The 13,303-nt window shown below is 44.6% G+C and overlaps 1 protein-coding gene across 1 annotated transcript in view; it reads right to left on the bottom strand.

Annotated features, from left to right (window-relative positions):
* Positions 1-13,303, bottom strand: part of PARD6G (par-6 family cell polarity regulator gamma) — a 73,091-nt gene that overhangs the window by 52,105 nt on the left and 7,683 nt on the right. Inside the window, exon 2 of the mRNA XM_075744584.1 lies at positions 4,972-5,194. Within this exon, the coding sequence (XP_075600699.1) occupies positions 4,972-5,194 (223 nt within the window). The remainder of the gene's footprint in view (positions 1-4,971; positions 5,195-13,303) is intronic.

Below are 13,303 nucleotides of genomic sequence, written 5' to 3'. Positions count from 1 at the left end.
CAGTTCATTTGTGACATTTACTAAATTATTATGCAAGGCCCTGCTCCAGTTAGCTGTAGAGGGTATTTTATGGTTGTTTGCTGTTAGAATGCTCTTCAGCTTCTTCAGGTTTTTTGCCTTTTACATTCGTGCAAGAAGCGCGATATTTGACAAAGATATGCTGAAATACAGATCCAGGATCTGACAATCCAGCGCTTCACTGTCTCCTACTTGCAGAACACTTACCATGAAACCATTTAAACCTTTAGAAAGCTTTTAAATTAATTTTATTGATGTTAAGACTGTGAATTTGATCTAGAATCTGCTTTAGGATTGACAAAGTGCCTGCACATTCGTTAATTTAGTAGGGTTTTTTTCTGGAAGTTGGTTAAGAGCAACAGTAATATACCTGCTGATTCACAGGAACAGCAGCCCTACTCACACAACAGCCTTGTGCACAGTCACAGTCCCCACGGACACTCTATATGTCTTGTCAAGACTGCCTGAGTATTTAAGTAAGTTTGTTATTTTTCCAAACCCCAACTCCTTCAAATTTTCCTTGAGAATTGTTCTGCTAAGGGATAGGTTTTCATCAACACTACAAATTTATAGTAACAAGGTCACTTGCTGAAACTCCGGCAAAGCAAGCAGAGGTCCAAAACCTCAAACCACCTTTCAGGACACACCTCCAGTTGTGATGGGCACAAAACAAAAAGGCTTCCCGGAAGAAGAGTTCATTTGACCTCAGTCTGGGATCAAGATGAGGCCTGACAGGGTGCTACCACCATCCCTCTCATCTCCTTTGCTACTAGAGCTACAGCAGATTTTCTGCTACTGCCCATGCAAACTCTGTAAGAGTGGTAAGAAGTGAAGGCCTGGTCATCAACAGCCTCCATCACTTCTCCCAGAATCAGAATCATTAGTCTGGATTTACAGTGGTGTGCTCACTTAGAATTAGAGCCAAGTATCACTCCATTCACTATGCTTGCTGTACTTCAGCATCTTGGTCCTGGATCTACCACTTGTCCTTTGAAAAAAGTGCTGCACAGAGTACTTACAAGGTGATCAGCACGTTCATTTTGCAACATTTCCCCGAGTTTCTGAACTTCCTAAGTTAAACACACCATAGTAGGTAACCCAAGCAGAAGAGGAGAAATCTTGAAATCTCTGTTACCTGGTAGACCTCCACTTACATCCTTATGCCCCACTTGCAAAGTTCAAGGAATTGTTTCAGGCAGGTTTACAAGGAAGAATTCATTGTAATTCTGCTATTTATTCCATTCTTTTTAACAGCCCCCAACACAGCCTGGTTTGAACACATACTCTGCCTTGGGGAGACAGGCATTAAAGCAAGATTTGATAACAACATCATTCCATTTAATTGTATAAGGAAAAATGTAATGCATTCACAGTATGCAATACTAACTCAGTTTTTCTATACTTGTTTCTGCTTGAATTCATAGCTTATACTTAAATATTTTTGCAGTACTCAAAAGACTGTTTCAAGCACTGTATAAATCAAACACAGAACAAACGAAGTCTTGAAAAAATGATGACCAACTGCATCAGCAGATAAGCTCTTCCTTCATGCAGGTCTTGGCTAGAGTACAAGAGTTCAGTTATTATGGAGCAAGTCAAACACATCCATAATTCCTTGCATTGTTCTAAGGTCTTTGGGACATCCGTCCCTTCTCCAGCAGCAGGCACCTTCCATAAAGAGTTCTGGATATGTCTGATATCAGTTATAGCCGAGTGAATAAATTCCTGGGCTCAAAGCATCAGCTGATATAAATCACTACTGCGCTTATGAAGTCAAAAGAGCCACATCAGTTTACAACACAGGACACAACCCATACTTGCAGCTTGGGAAAGCAAGTCAGAGGAAAACTGCCTTTTCTTTTTATAGCCTAGTTCTCTAATTAAGATTTTTGCCTGCACTGTAATTTGGTATTGGAGAAAAAAGAAAGAAAAAAAAAGAAAAAAAAAGAAGAAAAGAACACCACATACTTTCAGCAGATGGATTACTATGAGTTATAAAAACTTGTCATAGCTGAGTTTACTCAAACATAACCTGCTAACATCCTAGAGCCTTCAAGACCCCAGAAACTGTGAATGCTAATTGTTGCAAGCACACTGGGAATGGAAATTCACGTCCTTAGTAAAAAAACTGGCTAATAGGCACTGACATCCCCTGCCTGGGGAGACAACAGCTACTGTGATCCTGAAAAATATGGGGCACAGGAGACTTGAACAAAGACGAGGAAGTGGAATAAAACAGTCATCCCATACCTGGACACCAGGGCATGTAGGAGCCCAAAAGCACGCACATTGTTTGCCTCTGGGGACGAGCAAGGGAAACGCTTTTGAATTGAAAAAGTGCAAGACTAAGCTCAGATGAAAAAACAACTAGGCAAATAAAAGTTGAACTAGCAAATTGTTGCTTGATTATTGTGCAAAGTTACCTATTTTGCCACTCTGGGAACAAATAGTTAAGCTGTTTTAACATGATTGTTTAATTCACTTGACAAGAGAAAGGATAACCCAGCTATAAACTGGCAAAACAGATAAGATGACTAATCACACAGTTGATAAACAGTTTGCTCTGCTAGAAAAAGACCTGAACTTCAGCTATTGAGTCCTTCCGTGCCTGCACACTTCCGCCCAGTTCTCTCAAACCCTCCCTGCTCTACAACGCTGCAAGAACCACCTTTGGCAGCCGCCTCCTAGGACTTCTCCCACTGAAGGGCAGCGATCCCCGACCCAACAGGCTACAGAGCTCATGCTCTGCAGTCTCCTTCAAAGTCACAGAAGGGGACTAGCCTCGTGTTTTGCTAGCATCCCTGTCAGCTTAATTTCCTGCCACTGAAGTCAGAGTTTAGGGTGTGAGCTGAAGCGCTGCAGGCACACCACATTCCCCTGGATGGCACAATGATTTCTTGGTGCTAGTCACCCTGTTCTTTCGTGCAGGTCACCAACAGAAGGACCAGCGTTGCTCCATCACCCCAGTCTGAAGGCAGGGAAAACAGTGGGGGGAGCAAAGAAGAGCCAAACAAGATTTCAGCAACTCCAATTATTGTTGAAAGGAACAATTTCTAAAGGTCTCTTCTCAGAAAAAGAAATGCATGTGATTGTTTGGGAGGATCCACAAGTATGAATCTCAAATGTTAACCTAAAGGTGTCATTAATCAAAGGGATAGGCCAGAATTTACTATTCCCTTCAGCTTTATGGAGGGAGCACAGGAGAATCTGTGTAGCGAAAGCCTTCAGCCTTTGCCACACGTGAGGAGGCATGGACCTGTCTTCCCTCTTGTATAAGCCTCCTCACTTGTCAGCATGATTCTTTCCACTGAGCAACGGGTAAAAGAAAAGCTTTTTAAAGCAGAAATACTGCACTTTTCCATTAAGGTTACAAGTTACAAACCTTCACAATTAGAATTCTTCTCCTGCTGAAGGAGAGGGAGCATTATTTCCACATGTAGCCAACACTTTTCTCTCATTTGCCTGCTTCTGTGATCAGCATTTTGGTGGCAACCCCCATCCCAATGCAGAGTTAGGGATACTCAGTGGCTTCATCAGTCTGCCAAAGCAGAGGAGCAAGGACAGCTGTATTTTGAACAGGATTGATTCAGAGACATGAATAAACTCGAACTGATGTAGGCATGACAAAGTCATGCAAGCGATTTCTCATGACCTGATCCACCATGAACATTCACAAGCTCTAACAGGCATTGCAGGAAAGAGACTTAATAGGACTTGTCATCCACCTTTGCATTTTTTGCACAAGAAGGGAGAGCTAGCAACCCAAGTCCTCTCCCACAGAGATTTCCATTCATCTGACAGACACACAAACCAAAGAAACTGCTGTAGACCCTCTTCTCCGTTGCCTCCTTGAGCACTTATTCCCATTTAAAAGAAGGTGGCAAACAACATGCTCTGAATGTGGAGGGCCACCCAGCCAGGGATGTAGCTGACGACACTGAATTGAACCACACACTACACCAGCTCATACCAACGAGCAGGCTAGAGACTCCTGCTAAATCCTTACCAGCACAAATACCCACACAGCAGAGTCCAGGCCAAAAAAAGACTCAGATCAAGCCTCATTTCTGACTCTGCCACTGACAAGATTTTAATTCCAAAAGCTCTGTGCTATAAATCACTACATGACTGAAAAAAGCTGTGGAGGTAGTGTTAACAGTGTTAGGTTCCCCTGGCATTTGACAAGCTCTGTGGGGAAAACACCTTGTTATAAAAACCAATCCTCATCTGAAGCAACTGCCAAACATGATCTTTAAGGAGAAGGTCTCAGATACCTGCAGTAAAAGCTTGACAAGAACACACAGCCACTTAAACCTGATGTCATCCTGACATTTGGGCAATTCTGCCCAAGGTTTGCTTGATGATTCAAAATGGGAATATTCAACACTCCTTAGTGTAAGAACAGAGGGCAGAATCATCATTTGTCTGTCTGCCAGGTCAACAGTGTCAAACAAGAACTCATTTGTGACAGAACTTTTTTTTTTTTCTTCTAAATAACTACACCTCTGTGTGCATTCACACACTATACAGGCATGAATCATTTGGGTATGACACTGACTATCAAGATGGATAGATAAGATTTCTAAGTGTGAAGTAGTAGTACTAGGATCCCTTCCCTCCTCGCAGCTCCCTCAAACAAGTGGAGTGGTGCAGTTGGCATGCTCAAGTGATGACACAATACTAGCAGCATGAGGTATGCTCCCCTCAGAAAAGAAGGGGCTCATGGCGATTCTAGGCATGTTATCCTTCAAACACGTTACAGGCAGCAATCCAGTCCCTCTGCCTGCCCCGAAGTCATACCATTCCTGCAAGTTGTAGTGAAGTACCTGAGAGGAGGAGTGAGACAGCTCCTAGGTCCCCCTTCAGCATTTCAGCCTTTAAATGGGGGCCACAAATCCACTCTTCACCTTGCCCCAGCACACTTCAAGGCACTGAAATGAAATTGCATCTTACCTTGTCTTTGTATAAAAACCCTGAGCAGTGGATGAGCACTTGAAACAGCTTTGAAGAAGTTGTCATCATTATTAATAGGGAGAAGGTCTCCATGCACATCAGCATATCCGATCATCACTTCCAGGTTGGCTATGTGATGAATGTGAAGAATTAGCTTGTAGAAGTCTTCAAACTTTCCTGGCTTGTAGCGATCCAGGGAGAACCTTCTGAACTCTGCCCCAAACTGCAAGAGAAAATAAACAGAGCATCTGCTGTCAAACATCACCACAACTCAATGCTCTAGCTCAGCACCTGAACACAGTGTAAATCACCTCTCTCCTACAATGAATATAGTCACATATCAGTGCTTTCAAGTCTACAAACACCACTTTAGGTCCTCACATTAGACCATAACCGTGACTACCAAGACACCACCCTGCTTGACAATAGATACATGTGCCACCTTAAAAGACTGTGTATTTTTTAAATACTAAGTTTTCATTAAATCCTCTAGAGGGTAATTGCATTTGTAGGATTTAACTTTGAAGCTCCATCATTCATTATCATGATCTTGGGCATCCACAGAACCATTCTTCTCCAAAGCAGAAGTGTTCACTCTACGGATTTCAAAAGAAGTTGCTCAGCTATTCAAACCACCTTATAAAAATTCTTTGCACGTTTCCCATCAATACCACTGGGATCCCAACCACAAGACCTTTAAAGAAGTGTGGTATGCGAGTGCACAGCTTGTTATTAGGAAATACACTCATTCTACATGCCCCCTGAATTTCCTGGTAATTCATACAGGAGGAAAGTTCTTATTCCAAGTTAGTTTTCATGGGTTTAATTTTTTCTGTCACTACACTAGTTTTTACTTTTGAAGCTTTACAGACCAGTAAGTGGCTGTTAAAAAAAAAAAAGGGGGGGGGGGGGTGATTTGGCACAAGACAATTGAAAATGTTGTAAATCTATGAAGTTATTTCTGATATTAGAAACCAAATATGCTATTAAGAACAGGAGGAAACAAATTAGATGATTGTCTAATCAAGGAAATGAAGAGAGTGAAAACAGGCATCTAAGTTTAACTACATAGCTTAAATCATCTTTCTGCTACATTTAATTTCATCATTCAGATTGCATAGTACTAGTAAACTACTGTTCATCAGCTGAACCCCTAAAACCATGCTAACTCACTCTAGAAAGCATGGAACCACATCCACAAATCCAAGAAGGAAGGCTGTGACTAGGATCTCATGGAAGTTCTCATTTGCAAAGTCAGTCAATACCAATGCAAGAAACCAAAGACAAAAAAAAAGCTAACAAGCAAACAAAAAAAAAAGATAATCTTCTGTAGATAAATTCTTCCTCAAAATGGAGAATTACTTGCTTAGAGGTTCTTGGATGTTAAATCAACTATACATGCAAGCCACTCTTTTGCTGAGACTAACAAAAGTATGAATCATCACCATAATCATCTTCAAACAAACAAAAAAAACAACCCCACAACCCCAAAAACTAACAACCCTACTGGCTTTGGGTGCAAGTATGTTCCGAAATTACTTCCGCAGTTATGAAAAATCCCACTCTTCAGCATCAAAGCCTAGTTGTGATCATCTGAAAGCTTGTGTAGTCAAACTATGCTGCTTGTTTGTAATATTAACTGCTAGTTCCAGTTTGGATTTCAATTCAGAGTGCCCACCCAAATGCACAAAAGCCCAACAAACCACAGCTGGTTCCAATGGAGGAAAAGCAGTCCTCCTTTGTCCTCCCCCCCGCTCCTCTCCAGAAAAATCCAAGTGGCAACTTACTTCTGTTGAGACATTTCAAACTAAAAAAAAAAAAGCTTAAGTCTTTTTATTTACTTATTAAGTCTTCAGAGATCTGCTTGGTAGAATACCACGGGACAAAGCCCTGGAAGGAACAGGAGCCCAAGACAGCTCACTAATATTCAAGGGTCACCTCCTCCGAGCTCAGGAACGATGCATCCCAACAAAGAGGAAGTCAAGCAAATCCACCAAGAGGCCCCCGTGGATGAACAAAGTAGCTCCTGGGCAAAGTCAAACAAAAAAAGGAAGCCTACAGAGGGTGGAAACAAGGGCAGGTAGCCTGGGAGGAATAGAGAGAAACTGTCCGAGCAGCCAGGGAGCAGGTTAGGAAAGCCAAAGCCCTGATAGAAATTAGTCTGGCCAGGGATGTCAAGGACAACAAGAAAAGCTTCTGTAGGTATGTCAGTGATAAAAGGAGGACGAGGGAAAATGTGGGTCCCCTCCAGAATGAAACAGGTGACCTGGTTACCCAGGATATGGAGAAGGCTAAGGTACTCAATGACTGCTTTGCCTCAGTCTTCACTGGCAAATGCTTGAGCCACACTGCCCAGGTCACAGAAGGCAGGGACTGGGAGAATGCAGAACCGCCCACTGTAGGAGAAGATCAGGTTCGAGAATATGTAAGGAACCTGAAGGTGCACAAGTCCACGGGACCCAATGAGATGCATCCGCAGGTCCTGAGAGAACTGACAGGTGAAGTGGCCAGGCCACTCTCTATCGTATCTGAGAAATCCTGGCAGTCCGGCAAAGTTCCTGCTGACTGGAAGAGGGGGAACATAACCCCCATTTTTAAGAAGGGTAAAACAAGAAGACCCAGGGAACTAAGGGCCAGTCAGTCTCACCTCTGTGCCTGGCAAGATCATGGAGCAGACCCTCCTGGAGACTATGGTCAGGCACATGGAAAATAAGGAGGTGACTGGTGACAGCCAACATGGTTTCACTAAGGGCAAATCATGCCTGACAAACTTGGTGGCCTTCTATGATGGGGTTACAGCGTTGGTGGATAAGGGAAGGGCAGCTGATGTCATCTACCTGGACTTGTGCAAGGCATTTGACACTGTCCCGCACAACATGCTTGTCTCTAAATTGGAGAGACATAGATTCGATGGATGGACCACTTGGTGGATAAGGAATTGGCTGGATGGTCACACTCAAAGAGTTGTGGTCAACGGCTCAATGTCCAAGTGGAGAATGGTGACGTGTGGCGTTCCTCAGGGGCCGGTACTGGGACCGGCACTGTTCAACATCTTTGTCGGCAACATGGACAGTGGGATCGAGTGCACCCTCAGCAAGTTTGCCGACGACACCAAGCAGCGTGGTGGGGTCGACACGCTGGAGGGAAGGGATGCCATCCAGAGGGACCTTGACAGGCTGGAGAGGTGGGCCCATGTGAACCGCATGAAGTTCAACAAGGCCAAGTGCAAGGTCCTGCACGTGGGTCGGTGCAATCCCAAGCACAGCTATAGCCTGGGTGAGGAATGGATGGAAAGCAGCCCCGAGGAGAAGGACTTGGGGGTGTTGATTGATGAGAAGCTCAACATGAGCTGGCACTGTGTGCTTACAGCCCAGAAAGCCAACCATGTCCTGGGCTGCATCAAGAGAGGGGTGACCAGCAGGTCGAGGGAGGTGATTCTCCCCCTCCACTCCACTCTGCTGAGACCCCACCTGGAGTAGTGCGTCCAGCTCTGGGGGCCCCAGTACAGGAGAGACATGGAACTGTTGGAGAGAGTCCAGAGGAGGGCCACGAAGCTGATCAGAGGGCTGGAGCACGTCTCCTATGAGGACAGGCTGAGAGAGTTGGGGTTGTTCAGCCTGGAGAAGAGACGGCTCCAGGGAGATCTAATTGTGGCTTACCAGTACCTGAAGGGGCCTACAGGAAGGATGGAGAGGGACTGTTTATCAGGGAGTGTAGTGACAGGACAAGGGGTAGTGGGTTTAAGCTGACGGAGGGTCGATTTAGATTAGATGTCAGAAAGAAATTCTTTATGTGAGGGTGGTGAGGCACTGGAACAGGTTGCCCAGGGAGGTTGTGGAGGCCCCCTCCCTGGAAGTGTTCAAGACCAGGTTGGATGAGGCTTTGGGCAACGTGGTCTAGTGGAAGGTGTCCCTGCCCATGGCAGGGGGGTTGGAACTAGATGATCTTTGAGGTGCCTTCCAACCCAAACCATTCTATGATTTGAAAAGTATCTTAAAAGTTTTCTTTTTCCTAGATTCAAACAGGAAGTAACCACCTTCGAGTGACAAGTTTAACACCTACATGGTAAACTAAAGGGGCAGGAACAAGATCTTTGCAGGCTTTCTTTAGGTCTGCATCTCCTGCTCCGCACACCTGAACAGGAATGCAGGATTCCTTTAGCCAAAAAAGCGCCAGACCAGTGTATCTGGATGCCAATCCCAGTAACCACTTATTTACTGGATAGACAACTTCTTCAGGACCATTAGCATGCACGGTACTCGCAAGGAAGTGGATGCTGTGCAGTTTCACCCCAGTCAGTACAACACCCATCCTACACAACCACCTGGACCCCTGCCCTGCACGGTCTGCCGGGGGAGCCCATGGGTCCTGCTCTGCTGGACACGCGCCCAGGCGCAGGCCAGCTCCTGTGCTGGGTCATTGCACCCAACGGGAGAGTGGCATGGGAAAGGAGAGAGGAAAGACGCAAGGATGGTTATTTACACATTGGTATGACCCAAAGTTCAGCTGAAGCTGCCACAGGAGAGGAGGACAGCTGGTGAAAGGGTAAGGCCTCCCAGCTTAACCCCCACGGGCACACTAGGTGCGATTGTATCAGCGGAGCGTGACACGTGGGTAACAGTCCACCCAAAATTGCAGACTCGGGGCGCTGAGGTCTGATGTGAACACTGTATAGTCAAATGAACTTGTTCACACATTCAGCCTCAGGAAAGCCCAAGAGATAATTTCCTTTGCCTAGGAACAGGACAACGATAAACAAATGCAAGCGATTTCACTTGTGCTTTTTGCATGACACAGCCCTTTAAGGCAAGGCAGCTAGAAGGTGATTCTGCAGACAAGACTGCAAGGAGGGAGGAGTCTCTTCAAAAGCAATTTAAGCAGACAACGCGGATGGTGGTTTGTTGTTGGGTTTTTTTTTAAAGGTTAGTATCACTGTAGTAGTAGTTTAGCTGATTAATTCACCCCGTGCATATACACAGGCAGCAACCATTGTCAGCGGGTCTTTTCAGAAGAGGAGAAAAAATGCTTCAGCAGTGACCGTTCATTCATCATCCCTAATGAGGCTGATAGAGAGTATCGCAGTAATAATAGGTTTTGCAGTACCACACAGCTTGGAGAATGGTGCTCTGCATTGTATTCAGCTACAATTTCAAGATAACATCCACCGTGTATCTTCCAGAAACTACAAATTCTGAGAACTTTGCAAAGACAGCCAAGATGACTATCTGCTTTTCTAAGCTACAAACAAAGTTCATCTTTAGTATATCCCTTCACAGAAAGAGACACAAGGAGTGGTGTCTGCCAGCAGAGTCTGTGCCAGAACAATACTGCATTACACTGTTTGATAAACTAACAGTTTTAACAAGCAGATTAGTTTTCCATAATGAAGTAAATGATTCTGACCTATTTATCTAATGCAAATACTACATCTACTATGCAGAAGTCAGAGGACAGGAGGGTCTAAGGGAACTTAAAAAATAATTTAGTCTGACAGAGCTAATTATGACTAAAAAAAAAAACAACCTAGAAAGAACTGCACATTTTGTTTCACTAAGAGTTAAGCTAAATCCCAAGATCCTCCAAAGTATCAGGCAGCCACTATACTTGTCTGCAGTTAGACGACAAAAAGCACCCAACAAAATGCATCATCAACCCATTAAGCAGGAACCCTGAGGAAAAACAGATGCCATGAAAAATTAGCAAAAAAGAGAAAGCAAAGTGTTCTGATAAAAGTTGTGTTAAAGAAGAAGAAAGTCACAGCTAGTTGACCAAAACTTACACAGGCTGACCAAAAGCAATCAATTGCCTTTTTTTTTTTTTTGCTTTTTTTTTCTGGCTAGTGGGGGCGAGAGGTCAGAGGAGAGGAGGGAGCAGGATTTTGAGGTTTGTTTACTTGGAGGGCTGCTATTTTGTGAAATGAAATGGAAGAGCTATTTCTAAGCAAGAGAGACCTAGGGGTTTTTTTCCTTTAAATTTTAAGTTTTGAAAAGTTTACAGGGTCAAAAATGAAGCCCTATGTTTATGAGGTGCCATCCCTCTAGTTTATTGCTGGCTTTGAGGTCAGGCTATTGTAATAAGAAAACATCAAAGAGCAACATTTAGCAATAAACATGAATTATGTTAGCCACCTACTTCTCCCACGAAGTAAAAATCAGGAACAGAAAGAAAAACAAACACTCTCATCCTTGCATAGACTCTAATTTCTGCTTACCTGCGAAATTTTCAAAATGAGGAGGACCTAAAGGCCTGCTTTATCAGTGAGAAGGAGCAGAGGCCAAGAAAGAGGAGGGAAGACTGAATGTAAATGGTTCTGTGCTGACTTCACCTGGGCCCTGCTGTCACATTCATGTCAGTGTTTCTCTGTTCGCTTTTTCTCCCCCAGCCACGTATTCCTCTGCAGTCACATAGTGGTTGTCGCTAGTGGCAGGATGCCACCAACCAAGGAGATGTTCTCTGCAACAAGTTCTCTCTTCTCCTCTTCAACTGCCTGCCCCAAAGCAGCTCTGCTCCATCCCAATGGTCAGGCTGCTGGAAAGTGTGGGACTTTGTGTTCTGCTCAGTCCTCTGCTCACCCCTTGCTATTTCTTCCTAGAGACAGTCACAAGAGCAAGACAGCCTCTCTTCTATTTGCCCTTCATAGGAACCCCACCACAGACAATTTCACTACCTTCTCCCCCAAAACTTTTTTCCTGATTGGCATTGTGCCATACTTCTACCCTTCTCCCTTGTATTCTCCTCTTTCACTCCCCCATTAAAAAAAAACACTGCCATGCTTTAATACCTTCAATTCTTAGAATAGTTTCTCTCCCCAAAAGAAACCCAGTGTTTCTACTTCTTTTGCATGCTTCTTGGACACAATCCTTCATGTCTCTGATTTTCATTTGAAAAACAGCCTTTGCAACCCCTCCAATCCTCTCCAGCAGTCTGTGAGGCTCAGTCCATGACAACACTTTCTTCTGGATCTACTCAGAAGACAAGTTCAGCTTCTCTCTCTGTCCCCATCACTCTCAGATCAACTTCTGTTCGTGAGACACACCTCCCACGCAATCTCTTACTGATCTCTCCACAGATGCTCAGCTGCCAGCTCAAGGGCAACTTAAAGCTAAGCTTACCCTTCTCCCTGCTTCAACTATCTTCTTTCTTCATTACTGGGCACAAGAACATTACACTGCCTTCCCCAGCACCTCTAATCCCAGTACCACCCTTCATCCAGGCAGCTGCATATATTGAAGTGTTAATTATCCAGATCTTTTCTGCCTAGTATCTTAAATCCATAGACACCATTCAGCTACTCATCTGCACAGCTGGACTTGGCCTTGACTGCTGCTTTGTACTTTTCCCTAGCTTTCCTAAATACTATTTTGCCTCACTACCACCCATTTCTTAGTTGGTGGTAGTTTGTGAAAATAGCTATCCACAAGAGCTATTTTCCCAGCCTGTTCTTCTGACCTCATCATCCCTTTCTTTGCCACCCCTGCTCCAGTAGCTCCTCTCCTATCAGTTCACCCACATAGCTGCTTTCTCCCTACCATCTCTCTCAGTGCTGCCTCCAAGCAGCACACAGTGCCAGCTTTCCTCACTGCCTCAGATCTTGATATTTAAACCCACAGTGCTGTTCTCCTTCAAGAAACAATCATTTGCAGCAAAGCCTTTAAAATAAATCTTTGCCTTAAGTGGTGGTTGGTCTACCTTTCCAAAAACAAATCTCTTCCTTTTTTCTTCCAGTCCTCTACATCTCTGGGAACAAACCAGTCTGTTTTTGCAAAGGATGTAGACCAAGCCAGTCCTGTATTTTCAAGGGAACACTGAGCACCATACACAGCATTGCACCACACAGCCTTAGCACAAAACCAGCACGGGATGCGTGCATCCATGGCATGTCACCATCAGCACAAGGGGGAAAGGAACATTTGGCACCATGTCACCCAGAGGGACAAAGGACCACTGATTCAGGAGGTCTGGTCAACACTGCCAACAGCAGACAAATCAGTGCAGACTGCCTTTCTGCAGAAAAGTACAGGTCTCTAGCAAGAGCAAACCATTTTCTGAACATTTACTAAGAGATATCTGCGTGGTTACAAGACATCTGTAAACAGTAAGGGCTCTGGCTGGTTGCAAACTTATTTAAGATCCTTTTAGTTTCTGCCAGAGGTTTCCCCACGAGCTTAGGGCCAACAAAAGCTGCAGAGAAGTAATGCAATGCACACAGACGTGCACACTCACACACCTAGCCAGACCTGACGGGGACTGGGAACAGCTGTGCAGGGCGGAAGCAGGAGGGATGGCCCCAGGCCGGGTGGCCCTGGGGCTGGTGCACCACACCCTGCCCCAG

Source organism: Balearica regulorum, chromosome 2 (genome assembly GCF_011004875.1).
Source record: "Balearica regulorum gibbericeps isolate bBalReg1 chromosome 2, bBalReg1.pri, whole genome shotgun sequence".
NCBI lineage: Eukaryota > Metazoa > Chordata > Aves > Gruiformes > Gruidae > Balearica > Balearica regulorum.
Note: the sequence above shows the minus strand (reverse complement) of the source record. Positions and strands in the feature narration are given on the sequence as shown.